This window comes from Hypoxylon fragiforme (assembly GCF_022984875.1).
Source record: "Hypoxylon fragiforme strain CBS 206.31 chromosome Unknown GGS25scaffold_2, whole genome shotgun sequence".
Lineage (NCBI taxonomy): Eukaryota > Fungi > Ascomycota > Sordariomycetes > Xylariales > Hypoxylaceae > Hypoxylon > Hypoxylon fragiforme.
This window is the reverse complement of record NW_026054757.1, coordinates 1,734,475-1,750,827: the sequence shown is the minus strand read 5'-3', so window position 1 is coordinate 1,750,827 and position 16,353 is coordinate 1,734,475. Positions and strand designations below refer to the sequence as shown.

Below are 16,353 nucleotides of genomic sequence, written 5' to 3'. Positions count from 1 at the left end.
ATGTGACGTTAGCGCAGATTCTGGAATAGTTAACTACATTGTAGTACGTACATGTCACTAGCAGTAACTGTTGTACCTTATGTACATCAATTGTGTTAGGAAGGAAGGTAAGGTTTGAGGCTGTGAATTGGCAATCTGATCCATGGATGTGTCTTGGATCGTATTTTTATTTTTATTTTTATTTTTTCCATCTCCAATTCATATCCACAGATTTTTCAACTTCCTCAATTCTCCTGGATTGTATTTGTGCAGTGCTTCTCCATATTCTCATTGAATTCCTTGTATTTTCTCTTCCTTTCTTTTAGTCTTTCAAGTACCTTACTTACCTAGGTAGCCTACCTAGTAGTAAGCTTCCCCCACATTCCTTGAGCTGTGGCCCCCAAGACATTAGGAGCTTTGGTTGCAAAGTGTCCTTATACGGCGAATATCGCGAATTGCGCATAGCGAATACTTTAGAGAGCCTTTTTCTTTGCCTTTGATCTCCCACTCTCACCGATCCCTACCGAAAGCTTATTCTCACGATTAATATAATATACCCGTGGACCTGACCTATATTGTCCTTACTATCCTTACTATCCTTACTACACTGTATTCCCTGAAAAGCTTCCGCTTCAAAGTAGCCAACCCCTGGGTTGAAGAATGCGTCTCATTCAATCCTCAACCCTTGCCTTTGGGCTGACTGCAACCGCGAATTTTGCTGCAGCGCAGGCACAATTTCTTGTTAGTGAGCTTAGTTTCGGCTATACGGGCAGGTAGGTCTCCTGTCATTATAATTGTACTTTCCGATACTGAAAGGCTGATGGAAGCATTTTAGGATAAACGATCGAGGCCAAGCAAGTGTACCGGGGTTTTCCATACAGGGCATACCGAACGCCCCCGAAGTCCTTTCCAACAAGTTGATCCTCACTCCGCCAGCTCCAGGGAATACTCGAGGCGCAGTATGGGCTGATCTGCCAAACAAATATTCGCAATGGGTGGCCGATGTTGACTTGAGAGTAAACGGCCCTGAAAGGGGAACTGGTAACCTCAATATCTGGCTTGCGAGACAAGGACCCCAAGAAATTGGATCATCTAGTATTTATACGGTCAACAGATTCGACGGTCTAGCTCTCGTTCTGGATCAACACGGCGGTTCGGGGGGTATGATCAGGGGCTTCTTGAATGACGGCACTACCGACTTTAAGACACACCATAACGTGGACAGCTTAGCGTTTGGACATTGCAACTATGCCTATCGCAACCTGGGCCGGCCCTCTCAGATCAAGCTGAGGCAAACACCTCAAGTGTTCAAGGTGGAGATTGATGGTCGGCTATGTTTCGAAAGCGACAAGATCTCGATCCCTCCAGGTTACTTCTTCGGTATCACGGCAGCCGCAGGCGACAATCCCGATTCCGCCGAGATATTTAAGCTTGTAACCATGACGGAAAATTTAGATGCTAGGCAGGATGCGCCCACACAACAGGGACAACAAAATCAGAATCAGAACCAGAACCAATACCAGAACCAAAACCAGAACCAGAACCAGAATCAGAACCAGGGGCAAGCGCAGGCGCAAACGAGTTACGGCCGCAGAAATGATAACCAGAATAGCCAGAACAACCCTAACACGGATAACATGTTCGACGACTCTATTCCCGACTCTATGGCCGACTCTATCACGAGCTCCAAAGCTCAATTCGCAGACCTTCACAACCGTCTGCAAAGTACCAACCACCATCTTTCAACCATATTTCGCCAAGTTGCTAGTCTGGGCAACCTCGGCGAGAAGCGACACGAAGAAGTTTCAAGATCGGTGGATGATGTGAAGCAGATCTTATCGAGGTTAGATAAACTTGACTCGCTCCAGAACGAGATTTCGAAGATGCAGCGAGAGATGCGGGAGATGCGAAACGATATCAATTCGAAGGTAAAGGAATCGGAGCATGCGGTGAAGAGCTTCATGGGCACACACCACGGCAGCATGTTAGAGCATGTGGCGGTACAGACGGCGCCGAAGCACGGAAAGCTCATATTCATCATTATTGGAAGTCAAGTATTAATAGTGGGCGCCTACATCTACCACGAACGGAAGAAGGCGATGCCAAAAAAGTATCTATGAGTTTAACAGGTAATATGGGAGACGATACATTGGGTGTTGGGCGAGATATGGCGCGAGACCTGGTATAAAATACGTACCTATCTACTTGGATGTGGAATGAATTTTTTTTATGGCTTGACTGTCTTTCAACATGCATGAATACCTAGCAGAGGTATATTATCCTAGATCCTCAATGCGTTCATGGGCTAGCCAGCCCCTGGCTAGAATGTATCACGGCTACAACGCATAGTAATTTCGTAATGAATCTAAACCTAAGGTTGATATTACATATCTTCAAGACCAGAATTTCCCCTCACACTATGTATTTAGTAGACGATAAAGATGATGAAGAAAAGAAGAAGGATGAGGATGAAGAAGGATAAGTATCCCGATATACAAACTCCAAAAAAACGAATGCTAAAACCTATCAAGAGATACACAGCTGCTGACTACCTAGGTAGGTAGTTGATATGATACGATATATGATATATATGCAATGTGATGTGAAGTAATATTGTTTTTGTTTTTTTTCTCCAAGCTACCCTTCCTTTCGTTTCCTTTCCTTTCTTGCCTTTTTTACCTCTTTTTCGTCTCTTTTTACAGTTAAAGAGATAGAAGAAGAATAATAGCGATGATGATAATAAAATAAAATAAAAACAAGAAACTCCCAAATGCTAACTAGGTAGGTAGGTACCTAAGGTTAAGAGGTAGGTATAGAAATAAACAACAACAAGTTCATATCATAAAAATAAATAAAAAAGAATAGCTATATATACCTAGGCAAGGTGGCTCGCTGTGTTCGGCCCCTTTCTTTCTCCCAAACCCCCTTTCCAGAAAAGAAAGCATTGTAAAAATTGGTTTAAAAAAGGGGGGTTCCTACTCCGGTGGTATGCAAATGTGTATGTAGATATGCTAGGTTATGTTTAGGCGTGGCGTGTTTTGTGTGTGGTGTGTGTGTGTATACCTAGGTAGGTAGGTAGGTAGGTAGGTAAGTGAGGGAGAGAAGAATAGAAGAAGTAGAAGAAGACCTAAAGAGAACATATATGTATCCGTTTCATTCATTCGTCCCATTTCAAAAAAAAAAAAAAAAAAAAGAATTCCATAATCCATAATCCATCCTTCCATTTCCAATAACAATTCCATTTTTTTCTCCCCCCATCGCTGTTCTTTTCCTCCCTTTCATAGGTGGCTTGACTAACTGTAGATAGGTAGATAGGTAGGTAGGTAGGTATATACTCGGCTTTGCACAAAAAACTAGGTAGGTACGAGAGGGTATAAAGTAGGTAGGTAGGTAGATAGGTTAAGGTGTATATACCCAGGAGGGAGTTTCTCGGGCAAGGTAGATAGATAGATAGATAGATAGATATAAGTAGGTAGGCTTAGTTAGGTAGACATGTAGGGATGCTAATATTGATAGGTCGAGACTGATGCTGCTATCGCCGTGCATATCAGTACCCCATAAGCCGCAACAGCTCCGCGCCCTTGGGCGCCGTCGTCAGGTTCTCGTGGCCGCTCTCGGTGACGAGCACGCAGTCCTCGACGCGGACGCCGCCGACGGCCCAGAAGCGCTCCAGCGCCGCCGCGTCCATGTAGCGCGCGTGCTCCTCGCGGCGCAGAAAGTACGCCTCGATGTACGGCCGGCAGAAGTAGATGCCCGGCTCCACCGTCACGATCATGTTCGGCTGCAGCGTGCTGTGGTGCGCGCGCTTGTTGTTGCTGGTGCTGGTGCTGGTGGGGTTGGTGACGGTTGCCTTCTTCTTCCCGTTGCCGGCGTTTCCGTTGCCGATGCTGCCGGTCCGGCTCTGCTGGTGGAGTTGTGGCGGAGGCGAGGACGCGATGATCCTGATCGGAGGCGGCGAGGCGGATTTCGGGGGTGTTGACTTGGGAGACGTGGGGGGCGAGGAGCGGGGTGGTAGGGGCGGTGCCGCGGTCTGGGTCGGAGATGAGTTAGCGGGCGATGGGGCCCGTTGTGACGCGTTACTACTATTGCTGTTGCTGCTGTTGCTGCTAGGCGTGGAGGATGAGTCGGAGGGGTTGGCGGTAGCGGCGGCGTTGTGGGCGGCGTCGCGGGCGGCTTGCTTGATCATGGCGCGGACGGACTGAGGGCCAATTGGCCTGCGCTTCCCCCACATGCCTTCGCCTGCGGGCCGGAGGAGGTCTCTACTCAGTACGTCATGAACATCAAGCCCAACGTGGTGGCCAAGGCCGTGCGGGAAGAAAGCAGCACCAGTGCCGTTCTTGAAGATCTCCTCAGCAGTACCGCCGCGCAAGATGCCGAGATCGAGCAGGCCCTGGACAGCGATAAGCGTGGCGTGTAGTTGTAGATCACGGAAGACAACACCCGGCTTGATACGGTCGATGCATTCGTTCTGCATGCGGTGAACCAGCTCGTAGATAGCCTTAGTCTCAGACGAGAGCTTATACCGTGGGCCGATGGGCAGCGTGCGCGTCATCTCACTAGCGTAGCACGACCACTCAGCACCGGCGTCGAGGACCATGAGCTGACGGCCGGCCAGGTTCTCGTTGTTGGCACTGTAATGCAGCGTCGAAGCATTGGCACCGGATCCGGCGATGACAGGGTAGGCTTGGGCGTGGGCATTGGCGGCGGTGCAGGCAGAAATGAACGCAGCCTCGACCTCGCACTCGTTCTTCATTCCGTACATGAGGGAAGCCACTTTCTTGTGGGCAGCCGAGGAAATCTCATTAGCGCGGCGAATCATGGCAATCTCGTACTCAGATTTGATCAGGCGGGCCTCGTCCATGGCGGGCTGTAGTGATGCAACGTCGATGCGTAGGGACGGCTTCATTTGTTCAAAGCCGTCAAATTTGGGCAGCTGGGATGGTCGAAGGGCGTACAAGGTCTTCACAGTGGCGAGACGAGCGCTTAGGTACCCTGGCAGTTCACCTACGTACTTGACGTCGTGCACGTCGGATCTTGCGAGACAGTTCTCCGGCGACGGCGTGTTGCCGAACCAGAGCACCGTGGCGGGAGGCGTAAACGGAATCCATAGCGTGAGCTTGTCTGCAGCGATATCATATGTCACGCTGCAGCCCGGGAAATCAGCCCCGGTGAGGTAATAGAAACTAGGTATTCTGGTTAGTAACTTTACTCTGATGTAAATAGTAAATACGAGCAGGCGGTGAGCTTACTATCGGCGTTGTCGAAACGGGGGACCCTGATCTGAGTCCTCCCATGTTGATTCCAGTTGTCCAGGCAAGAAAATAAGACCTGTATCGGTCCCGAGTTCCTTGGCGACTTTTCTTGCGTGTAATTTAGCTGGTAGATATGTTAGAATGTCTTTGTACGTAGAATAAATGTAGTAATGTTGATGTAATCTAGACGGCGAATGGGAGAAAAAAGAAAAGTCGCAATAGTACATGTAGATAATTCTTCTAGAGTTGCAGATGCACATCGCATCACTTGATCCGATGAAAGGCTGGGGATGAATAAGAGCTGTAGCAGAGAATTGCCCAATTCTGTTTTTTCTGGTTTTTTTTTCTGGTTTTTTTTTACAGCTCCATCTCCTTCCAAAAGAAGATATGTGAATAGGTTGAATGTAGGTAGGGTAAGATGTAATGGAGTATATCCTTCTACCAGCTTGGTCGTTGGTAGGTTTGTTCATAATTCTCTCTCTCTCTCTCCATTTTTCAAAAAGGAGGTGGTAGGTAGGACGCTACAGTAAAAACGCAGGACTTGTCTTGCAAGCTTAGTTAAATAGCTCTACTTACCAGGAAATTTCCTCACGTTCTCGTTAGCCTTGGAAGCATCCAGCTCCGCAACGTTGACCTCGACCGACCTGCGGCCCACAACATCGGTTAGTGGTAGCCTCGACATAAACGGGATGCTGAAAACGACAGCGACGGCGGCAGAGACGGCGCTGTGCAGCAGGCCTCTCGTCTTGCAGCGGAAAGTATGGTGATCCACGTTGGAAGCCATCTTGGAATGAGTTCCTATCGACGACGGCGACGGCGACGACTGCTGCCCGTGCTGCTGCTGCTGCTGCTGCTGAGAGACAGCCGACGACGACGACGACGACTTTGGACGAAGGGGGGAGAGGAGGAAAAATTGGGTAGTTGCACGTACAGAGCATCAAACTCGTCGTCAACGACCAGGCTGTGATCGATATCTATAGCCTCCATACCGACCGACTTATTCGAATATAAAGCTATCATTTTTGTTTTTGGTCCGACGAGTAGAGCAGTGACAGCATCAAACAGTGGCAACAGGTGGGGGGTGACATGCGCTTGTTGTTGTACACGTTCTGGCCCAACCCCTCGGGGCGTGCCCCTATCCAGTGCCCAAACCGGCTGATCCCATTCGGTAAACTGCGCTTATGCCAGCTGAGCTGGTGAAGTCTGGTTGGAACGGCCTCACGTGGCGGAGCGCCGTTCGCGTTTCAACACGATGCCTATAGAATATTTACACGCGTACGAGCCAGAACATTCCTCGACACATCGACACCCCCCCTGAAGTCAACCGACCTGCAGTAAGGCCGTTGTGCAGTCCTTACTATACCCAAAACCTCCTTAGCGGGCCAGCGGGTCATCTGGGTCCTCTGACGAGCTTGGAGATCCCGCCCCCTTGGACTATATACTCCGATTCTTCCACGCCGCCGTGTCCACACTCTCCACTCATTGTGCACTCATTGTGCTAATAGAATCATTTCCACGAGCCTGACTTCTATCTTCTTACCCATTCTGTGGGCTAGCTCCTTCGACTCGGATAGCAATACCAAACGTTGCCCGCCTAGGGTACACTTTGTCAATCCCGATATTGCGAATACGGAAGCACAGAGCGCTGCTCCCCTTTGTATCGTCACCATTCGATATTACCACTTACATGCCAAGCTAATAGTTATGTGCTGGTTTGATTTCTATGTACATCCCTCTGCTCGCACTCTGTGGCAAACCATCATACTACCTACCGAGAATCCTGAGATGCTCGTGATTGCCACCATCGAGAGAGCAGGGCGTGATTATCAAGTCTTATATGCCCTTACATTTACACATCTATGACACGAACATCATCATTCACAGATATCAGGGGCCCCATAATCGACGTCAACCCCCAAAATACTTTTTTTTTTAATTGCCCCAAAACTCCGTCTCCCGTACAATCATCTAAGCAAGCAAAGATTCGTGGAAAGTCAGTGTTGCAGTCATGCAAGGGGGTATCCTTTTTCTATTCATAAACCTGACCTAGTCCATTTCACGGTGGGGAAATGATCCATGCCACGACGCATTAGCTAGTAATTCTTCCATATCTCTTGACTGCTGGCCCCGTCGTCGCACCGACCGTGATTGGCCAGAGTGGAATTGAGCCTGCGGCTGTGATGCTGGATTTTCTATAGAGTGGAGTTGCTGTAGCATTGGATCCGAATACATCTCGACCGGAAAGTTAAAGCCTGGCTGCCCTTGAGATTGCAATAAGTACGGTGGTAACGGCCCCATGAGTTGCCCTTCGATGCCCTCGTAAAAGTCAGGCATATAGTACTGGGATGGGTCGTGACGTGAAATATCCCCAGGGCTAACATTAGAGATACCGGAATGATGAGGCCCGAAATCAACTTGTGGTTGGTTGGGGTATGCCAAGGGATCGTCCGAGGGAAACATCACAGCATCAAGCTCATTAATCGGGTTGCTTCCACCAAATGCTTGGTGCTGCAGGTCCATGGGACTTGGTTCATGCAGGGCCGCCGCAGTCACGGAATCAGGTGACGGTATTGATAAGTCCAACGGTGAGAACTGAAAACTCGAGGAGAATGACCCGCCGAGTTCTGGCTGCGGAAGGTCCTCGACCGGTATGCCTTGCGTGATGGGTACCGCTGGGGCTTTCCCAGCCTTTTTCGATAATGTGCCTTGGGAGCCATTGGGTTTATTAGGATGGGAGGACGTTGATTCGGTAGCATATGTCGAGAGGAATATCGACGTGTTGCTATCACATGCCCCCGAAGCAGGGCGTTTCCGCGATGACGCTGCCTTCACCTCCTTCAAATTATCCGGCAATTGCTCGAAGAGCATCTTTGTTGAAAATTAGCATTTTTTCACCGCCACAATCGCAAAATTTTGAACTTACAGCTAAAGAGGCAGATATACGATCCGCAACCAAGCTCTTCCTCGAAAGTTCACAAATCATATTTTTGCCCGCAACGGCATCTGCAAGAATCTCCGTAGACCCTGGCTTGTCTTGATTCTCTAGCACGAAGAAGACCAATGTTATGATGGCGAAAAATTCGGTGAAAAGTGTAAACCAGTATGGCCCGACGAGAGAAACCTGTTTCCGCATCTCTGTTCCAATGTGGACGATATTTCGGGCGACACTTATCCCGGCGGCTCCACAGGCATAAGCACGCTCATTCACGTCTTTGCCAGCCGAAATCCGGGGCGAAACATAATGCAAAAATGGCCTATATAGCACCATCTGCACATGGGCGAACGTAAACCTCAAAAGGTTGCGAACCCTAGTGTACAAGTTAGTAAAGCCCGTGATTGCCTTTGATACTTGGACATTACCGGACAACTTCGACAGGGCCTTCAGGATCCGGCCGCCAGGCAATTGGTAACTCCTCATTCCATCGTTGAAGCTCCTTTTCCATTTCTTTAATCTTCCCATAGCTAATCATATAAGATGCGTAAGGTTCCCTAGCGCCTTCGGCGGCTGTGCCCTCATTCTGCTCAATGCCTTTCAGGGGATATATTTGTTTCACAACCTTGCCCAAAATGTCCATCAACTTTACATGCGCGTTGAAGGCCTCGAAAAACGAAGGGGTTCCGGGGGGTGGAATGTGTATTTTGTCCCTTGTGATATACTGATCATCCACAGGAGTTGGCAAAGGCTGGTCGATGTCCTCGTCGTTCAGAAGTAAGGGGAATCCTAGCAACGCAGATACATACGTATCCATTTGCCGACATATATAAAATACCCTTCTTCTCGTCTCCGCTTCGATGGGATTCAGTTTTATATGAGGTAGATGTCGGTGTAACCCCATTCTTAACGCGGAGCGCAAAGCAATCCCTACAAAGCCATAGCATGTACTTAAATTGGATACCGATTGTATAAATAATATCATGAACAGCAATGCCTGAAGTGACGTGAGATCTCGACATTCGGTTATATCCTGTAGCAACATCCTTGCAGCGCTATAATATTTGACCCTGAAAAGCGAATGGGTTAGTACAGACGAACTTCTAGGTTACGGTTACAAGGGCCTTATAATTACGCTTCATCCATGGAAATCTTGTATGGTGGCATATCCGAGATGTCGTTGTCCGGAATGTTGTACATGCATCCAAGTGCCATGACGGAGTACGCTAATGCTAAACTCCTCTTGTCTTTTGCAAGTGCATCCGCCGGTTTATCATATAGATTGTCCAACATTTTGTAGAAAGAAGGTATGTGAACGATTCGTAGGAGACATGTCGCGTTGTTAAGAGACTCGGCGCATAAAGCGAGAGCTCTCCCCTTGGGAGGTAAGTCGTACACGCTGGGTGCGTGGCTTGGTGGCAGTCGCGAGCTTGACGACGACCTTGGCGAATCAAGAGCAACACCGGCTGGTCGCGGCGGGCGAGGAAGAAATGGGATCTGGTAGTCCCTGCCAAGTAGACTGCGGAAATGTTCCTTCATCCTCTTGAAGAATACCGAACCTGAAGAGGTTCCATGAAAATCATAATCGCCCTTGTCGTCAAGGTCAAGTTGGCCAACGGTTTCGATCATAGAATGTAACTGGGCATCCAGAGACGATGATGAGCTGGCCTGCTTCCCCTTGGATGTAGTACCTCGAAGTTTGGCTTGCTCCCGAATGCGAAACTCCTGTTGGACAGCGGGGTCTAGACTTGGATCATTGAGGTCGACATCTGGCATGAATTTGCGAAGCAACGCTTCCGCTCTCGACAACTTGTTTTCCAATGCCTCAATGTACTGCGGGGCCGGATTCCTACGCCTATTGGAGGGTTTGTCATAGGTGCATTCTAAGAGATATCAGCTAAATTGAGACGTCGTCAGCAACGGGTAAATGTTACCGTAACTGTACACCTGGCAGTGAGTACAGGGTTGCTTGCCATCGCATTTTATCTTTTTCCTACGACATTCACTGACAAAAATAAGTTAGTTATAGTTCATTTACATAACAAATATTTCCCACTTCATGTAGATCACAAAAAGAGATTATGAAAAAAAAAATAGAAAAAAATAGTAAAAATAGAAAAGGAAAATAGAAAGAAACAAGACAAAAATAGGGGGGACCGTGTTTCGTGAGGCAAAAACAGGAAAGCAACAATAGGAAGAGGAGGAATTAGGTTGAAAACTGCATACTCGCAAGCGCGCGTGACTCTCCGGCGCTTTTGGAGAGGAACAGAAGGGGTTTCGCTGGCACTCTCGGCGCGATTACCCGGGGGAGCGGACGACGGCGTCCCAGATTGAGACTCTGTTCCCAAGGTCTGTAATGTGGAATCCTCGTCATCGGATGCCTGGCTCCCTGAGGCCTCGGGTTTGACAGATGCTGCGCGGTTCGCAGGGGTGTGTGAAGAGCGAGAAAGAGGTGTCATGTCCGGCTAATTGTTGGTACCGGGCCCGGCACTCTTCTCGGAGAAGTGAAGGACAGCCCGCTACCGTCTTCTTTCTCAATTTCTTCACTTGTTTAGTAGATAACGGACGTATTCCCAACGCATTTTGAGGAGGCTCGCCGCTCTTGGAAGAATTGCTTAGATCGACAGACGCCAGGACGCAGACGTATACTATACGGGAAAAAAAAGAGAAAAAAAGGTCAGTACTTAGTAAAAGATGGCGGGTATAATTTTAATTCAAATCCGATTGAGATCTTGCGAATAAACGTAATGACAAGGTAAATGGTCCCACCATCAACCACAAAAGCAGAAAATAGAACAATACCAAGGCAGAATATGAAGGAGAATTAAAGGTGGTAGGTAGTCCTTATCTATGCACTGACAGCTTGGAACCGGGGAAGGCAAAGGCTGTTAATTGAGAAAAGGTAGGTAGCCAAGGTAAGAGATGGGGATGGTGGAGGGTGCTGATGCAGTAGCGCAAGCAGGTAAATAGCACACAAGGCGCCCAAGACTCGAGATGTTAGGTGATTCAAGATATGTCCTAGACTCTAGTATGTATTGATAGATGTGTATGTACTTACATACCTAATACATGTATGTTATGTTATGTTATGATATGTATGTACCTGGTAAAGAAAAAGAAAAAAAAGGAAAAGGGAAAAAAGAGGGTAGGGGTTAAAGGTAGAAGGTAGTTTCGCGTTATTACGTATGTCCCTTTATTGAGATGGTCTTAGCGAAACAGATGCATGGGGGGGCTGTAGGGCTACGGCAACAAAAAAATGTGTACTAGTTATAGGTTAGAGGCTCAAAGTAATTACCTATGGGACGAAGATTGTCGTATCCGAATGTTGTGATGGGCGTTATATGTAGGTGCGAGCACTGGCGACTAACGGAACACACAGATCAGACGGGCAGAACGGATTGGTGTGATTTAAAAAAGAAAAGAATCTTAAAAAAAGAGGCGGTCGGAAGGATCCGGTCTTGAGTCGACGTTAAAGATTAGAATGATAGGTCTCAACACTGCTTAAGGCTTGCAGCTTAGATCTTCTGCCCTACAGGTAATTATGAGGAGCAGGTAAAGAGGCTTGAAGTTCAATGTTAATAATACAATTTAAGAGGTAATTGTTCGGGATTCCAAAGGGGGAAGACGACAATGGATTGAACAGCTGGGAAGAAGACATGGTGGCTTAAGTGGAGAGAGATGTTGATAGAAAGGTCACGGTGTTTGGGCAGAATACACCCAGAACGTCCTATGTAATCAACCTGATGCACTGATGCACTGATGCAGTTGTAGGCAGGTACATACTGCTACTGCTACACTGCTACAGTCTAACCTACTGCATTGTCTGTACTTTCCCTGCAGGGCAAGGGCGGGGCAGCCGAACATTTGAACCTTCAGCCAACCCTGTCTAGGTGATCTATGTACCTTGCCTAGTACCCTAATGTCCACTTAGCTGCCTCCATAATATGATAGAGTTAATGAATCCGATGAAAAGTACCACAAGTCATGGCAGACAAAACGGCAGAGACGGATCATCCCGGTCTAGTTAAATACTTTTTTTTTTTGATTCTGTACCCACACGGACTGTAGGTACATAGGTACATATGCATATGTATGTGCTGATGTGATTTTAAACTTTCAACAACAACATTGAGCCGTCAACTGGTTGACACATCGATTAACTATTGATAACATTGTACTATGTATACCTAGGGTAGGTACATATACATAGTGGACAGTCCAATGTTCAACCTTGAAGTTACCTAGTATATCAATGCTGGTTGAGAAACATGAAAGGCTACACGCGTGGTGTCCAGCAATTATATTATATATGTGTAGGTTAGGTATGTTTTCATCCTCTCCAATCATACATAGACGGGCGACCTAACATATTTAGGCACATATCGTCAACATATCCTGGTCCTAGGATTGAGGCTCACCTACCATAGTAAAATCACAGTTCCTTCATAAATCTAACCCTGGCAGTTCATCAAGATTAATATCATAGCATTTATTTATAGCCCGGGCATCAGCACACAAAAATGTATGACATAGAAGATAACCATTGGAGCTTTTTCTTCATGACAGCATATCTGCCAAGAGGCTAAAACCTCCCGGAGAAGAATGTACGGAATGGGATCAAGAACCTTTCCCTTGTGGCGCTGTGCGAATCACTGGCTGTGGACCTTTGTCCTGGCCTTCTCGTGGACAACGTTAGGAGAACTACTGGCCAGGAACACAGGGTACCATTGCAGGTCACATCACCGACGCGGGGAGTCCATCGCTAGTCTTGGCATACCTACCTCAAACCTCTCCTACATAACTACATGGTAAAAGCCATTTTCCGGCTCATGATTTGAGTCTGCGTATGGAACCTACCTACCACACAGGTGGGTAGGAAATCTTGATGACCAACCGATGGGCAATCTAGTAAGGCAGCAGTATCTACATTTCGTCAAGACATGGGATGGACGACATTTGCATTTTCTTACCCATAAACAGCATAATTAAAAAAAAGTTTCTTCGCACTATTCTCGAACAACCGGAAATGTCACTTGTCTGTTGAGCTGAGATCTCGGAAAACCGGCACTCAGTGGTTCTTGGCCCTCTCCACCGACAAGGCTCCTAAGGATCGGAACTCGCCATGATTGGAGCTCACGTTGCAACGCAAAGCTTGAGCTAGATCTTGGCACTATTCACATCTTTCAGGGCCCGTCATGAAGAAGAAGAGATACATACATGGGAACAGTATGCTATCTTGTGACTAAAGGAGAACTATACTGTATTATAGTTTGTAATCATCTTGGTAAAAATATTCGAATATCAGGGCTTACCTATAACTATGTACTTAGTAGCAGCCGGGGCACCTAAGAAATTCTAGAATCTATGGACGCCCATGCAAATATTCTGTACTATGTAGTTAGTATCTTATTTATAATAGCTAGGTCCCTAATGTCAGGTAGGTATTTAACTTGAGAGGCTCATATTCATAATATCTACCTAATCAGCCGGCGGAGAGGGTCTCTAGAGGACGGAGTCCGGAGGAGCCCAATTGGTGATACTACTACTAGGAGTATATACATACCTAACTACATAACAGTGTCATAACTAGTACTATTAATGCAATGCAATAGAGTGCGTGCGCACCAATACCTACCCTAGGTAGGTGGTTCATGTCGTTCTGTGTATTGTCTAGGTAGTTATAGGTACTAAGGTACTGGTAATTATGGACTGCCCTGAATTGGAATAGGGATTTCACCTGAGCCATGCCGCTTTTGCAGATGCCAAAATGAACAAAACTTGCATAACTTTCAATACACATATTGTTGAAAATGGATTGGGTTAGTTAAACGGAAAGTGACCGTTTTCTCAAGAAGCTGTTAACTAATGTAGGCGCAAAAATACAGACCGTACTATGTAGTTAACTACCAGAGTCTCCATACTTACATAGATCTCTTCTTTTCCATAGTAATATAACTACAGGTCCTCCCGCACTTATCTCCTAGGTAGATATTACCTGGTAGATATTAGCTACAAAAACTAGACCACCATTGCTCGCCCCAAAGTTATGTTCGTCATAGAGCATTACACCAGACGTGCTAGGTTTGTTCTATAATATAGGGGGTCTCGTGGAGTTGAAATCATAACTACTATATTACCAGACACATCATGAAAGCTATTTTCAGTCATTGAATAGCATATTGCGTTATTTGGTCCGTCGGTCGTTAAAGCAATGTCTTATGATAAACTTAGAAATAGAAGCATCCAATACCATTCTAACGCCAATACTCCTAACTATCATGAAGCCGAGAATAAGTGTTGCAGCACCGCAGATATTGATTTCAAAACCTCGGCAGCGCAAAGAGTAGAAAAGGATGCCAGACCTTCACTTCATCTACCGGGTCCATGATTTTACGCAGGATACCATCTCGACTGGCCCCAGTCGATGATAGCTGCTAATTTCGGACTGTTCCTCTTCACTAGGATTTTGCACGCGACGCGGTCGCTATGCGTGAACACGATGGGTTCAGGATCTGCAATATAGATGCGCATTGTGTCATGGAACTGCTTGACTGCATCTACATCTTGGAAGGGACCGATGACATAGGTTCTCTGCGTAACGCAGGTATCTGTTAGTGGCTGCTTGTGTATACTCCCTAATTCATGGGTCAGCCATTTTAGCCAAGAGTAACATAATATGTTGTATGCATGCATGCTCGTCACTGACCAATGTAGCAAGTGTCTTCGTCCTGCCTCAAGTTGCGCCACGCAGATACCGCTGACCGCAGTTCGGCACAGATAGTCAGCCGTTCTTGCGTCGTCATGCAGGGCCATCTCTCAGTCAATGGGTCTCCGTCGACTAACGACATGTATAGGAATGTCTGGCCTTGGTCTTGAGCCTCAATCTTGACGGGAGGTGGTTCATCAAAGGTGACTATATCGCCGTTCCTGCCGTTTAGAGCGCGGATCTGAGCCGGTGTTGGCAACGAAGCGGCTCGATTCTCGCGGAAGAAACTCGAGTTGAAGAAGATTTCCATGTTGTTTGAATCAAAGATAATCCGGTTAACAAAGAAGAAAACAGGATATTCTTAAGGATCATAGAGTGACTGCTTCATTTGGCCAATATTTGGTTGAGTGTTGGTTACATTCCACTTCATGGTCTCTACGGTGCGGCTCTTGCAACACAACGATACTGGCAACCTTACCCCATGCCTCGCTTCCGACTACAATCTTTCCTACGCGATCCTTTCCTATATATGGGGACCGGAAGAGGTAATTTTTATAGACTTAGCGAAGACATACCTAACCTAGGGTAGGGTAACTCGTAGCAGAAGGTCGGGTATTGATACGGCGATAGTACTAAGAAGCTGGGACATAGCTGAAAATAAAAAACTGATACTTTATGAACGAAGACTGAGAGAGATCTCATGGGGCTGAGGTAGTCTCGTACTGAATATGAGAGTATGCGAAGGTGTAGTATAGTTACATATGTATCTTAAAAAACAGTGAAGGTGATACGGCGTAGTAGTATCCTCAAGCTCAGGATCTAATATACAAGGTTTCCTTATCGATAATGTCACCTCTGATGATCAGTAATGCTTCTAAGCAAAAGTAGAGAATGCGCTAAGCTTAATTTGCCGTGAGTTGGAAATTGGTAACTAAAACCTTAGAACCCCTGTCGAGCTGAATCTGATGTTTTGTCACCAATAGCAGAGCAGCTGCGAGGGTAATTTCCATTTATGATCTACGGCATAGTACGCCGTACCATCGATTTCCCTGCCAAGACTTACATAATTCGTACAATTCATTTCCACCCCGCGTACTAGAATGCGCATGTGAGTATCCGATCGCGCTGTCTTGGCGATTATGCTTATATCAAGAGACCGCTCACTGGTAGATGCAAGTCAAGTTCTGATACGATACGTACCTGTTAAATGCATAGTATGTAGTAACAAAGCTACCCCTCCAAACCCGTCTATCTACATCTATCATTGATGTAGTTATGTACTACTAGTACTATGCCGTAGTTAGTAGGCTCACGCAGCTTCTAGACAACATTGAACATTGAATTTCTATCGTTAATACCAATACCAATACCACCACCACAACCAACACCAATACTACCAATATCAGCATCGTCACTAGCATCCCTCATCTGGGTACTTACTTACTCACCTACTGAAGCATTATCATCAAGATTCAAGATACAGC

The 16,353-nt window shown here is 46.7% G+C and overlaps 4 protein-coding genes across 4 annotated transcripts; 1 reads left to right on the top strand and 3 right to left on the bottom strand.

Moving 5' to 3' along the window:
* Positions 1-472: 472 nt before the first annotated feature.
* GGS25DRAFT_120465 (concanavalin A-like lectin/glucanase) lies at positions 473-2,545 on the top strand. Its single transcript, XM_049256125.1, has 2 exons — positions 473-752; positions 815-2,545. Exons 1-2 carry the CDS (start codon positions 640-642, stop codon positions 2,097-2,099), a joined length of 1,398 nt encoding a protein of 465 aa, XP_049120041.1. The 5' UTR covers positions 473-639; the 3' UTR covers positions 2,100-2,545.
* Positions 2,546-3,373: 828 nt separating this feature from the next.
* On the bottom strand, positions 3,374-6,368 carry GGS25DRAFT_120587 (metallopeptidase family M24-domain-containing protein). Its single transcript, XM_049256126.1, has 3 exons — positions 5,808-6,368; positions 5,229-5,355; positions 3,374-5,162 (listed from the first exon to the last, which is right to left on the bottom strand). The coding sequence occupies exons 1-3, from the start codon at positions 6,013-6,015 to the stop codon at positions 3,527-3,529; spliced, it is 1,971 nt and encodes a 656-aa protein (XP_049120040.1). The 5' UTR covers positions 6,016-6,368; the 3' UTR covers positions 3,374-3,526.
* Positions 6,369-7,089: 721 nt separating this feature from the next.
* GGS25DRAFT_120446 (fungal-specific transcription factor domain-containing protein) lies at positions 7,090-10,717 on the bottom strand. The gene is made up of 6 exons (XM_049256124.1): positions 10,390-10,717; positions 10,098-10,168; positions 9,299-10,046; positions 8,592-9,233; positions 8,155-8,539; positions 7,090-8,099 (listed from the first exon to the last, which is right to left on the bottom strand). The coding sequence occupies exons 1-6, from the start codon at positions 10,620-10,622 to the stop codon at positions 7,278-7,280; spliced, it is 2,901 nt and encodes a 966-aa protein (XP_049120039.1). The 5' UTR covers positions 10,623-10,717; the 3' UTR covers positions 7,090-7,277.
* A 3,497-nt stretch (positions 10,718-14,214) lies between these two features.
* On the bottom strand, positions 14,215-15,675 carry GGS25DRAFT_475502 (uncharacterized protein). The gene is made up of 2 exons (XM_049259715.1): positions 14,870-15,675; positions 14,215-14,798 (listed from the first exon to the last, which is right to left on the bottom strand). Exons 1-2 carry the CDS (start codon positions 15,177-15,179, stop codon positions 14,554-14,556), a joined length of 555 nt encoding a protein of 184 aa, XP_049120038.1. The 5' UTR covers positions 15,180-15,675; the 3' UTR covers positions 14,215-14,553.
* Positions 15,676-16,353: the final 678 nt, after the last annotated feature.

What these genes read in the sequence shown, in the direction of transcription:
- GGS25DRAFT_475502 (XM_049259715.1), bottom strand. Translation starts at nt 15,179, where the DNA reads ATGGAAATCTTCTTCAACTCGAGTTTCTTCCGCGAGAATCGAGCCGCT. An exon ending in CGAAGACACTTGCTACATTG is followed by an intron (nt 14,799 to 14,869) that starts GTCAGTGACGAG and finishes CCCATGAATTAG; the next exon opens with GGAGTATACACAAGCAGCCA.
- GGS25DRAFT_120465 (XM_049256125.1), top strand. Translation starts at nt 640, where the DNA reads ATGCGTCTCATTCAATCCTCAACCCTTGCCTTTGGGCTGACTGCAACC. An exon ending in AGTTTCGGCTATACGGGCAG is followed by an intron (nt 753 to 814) that starts GTAGGTCTCCTG and finishes GAAGCATTTTAG; the next exon opens with GATAAACGATCGAGGCCAAG.
- GGS25DRAFT_120446 (XM_049256124.1), bottom strand. Translation starts at nt 10,622, where the DNA reads ATGACACCTCTTTCTCGCTCTTCACACACCCCTGCGAACCGCGCAGCA. An exon ending in AGAGTCACGCGCGCTTGCGA is followed by an intron (nt 10,169 to 10,389) that starts GTATGCAGTTTT and finishes TATTTTTGTCAG; the next exon opens with TGAATGTCGTAGGAAAAAGA. An exon ending in AAGATTTCCATGGATGAAGC is followed by an intron (nt 9,234 to 9,298) that starts GTAATTATAAGG and finishes TTCGCTTTTCAG; the next exon opens with GGTCAAATATTATAGCGCTG.
- GGS25DRAFT_120587 (XM_049256126.1), bottom strand. Translation starts at nt 6,015, where the DNA reads ATGGCTTCCAACGTGGATCACCATACTTTCCGCTGCAAGACGAGAGGC. An exon ending in GAACGTGAGGAAATTTCCTG is followed by an intron (nt 5,356 to 5,807) that starts GTAAGTAGAGCT and finishes CATATCTACCAG; the next exon opens with CTAAATTACACGCAAGAAAA. An exon ending in CCGTTTCGACAACGCCGATA is followed by an intron (nt 5,163 to 5,228) that starts GTAAGCTCACCG and finishes CAGAATACCTAG; the next exon opens with TTTCTATTACCTCACCGGGG.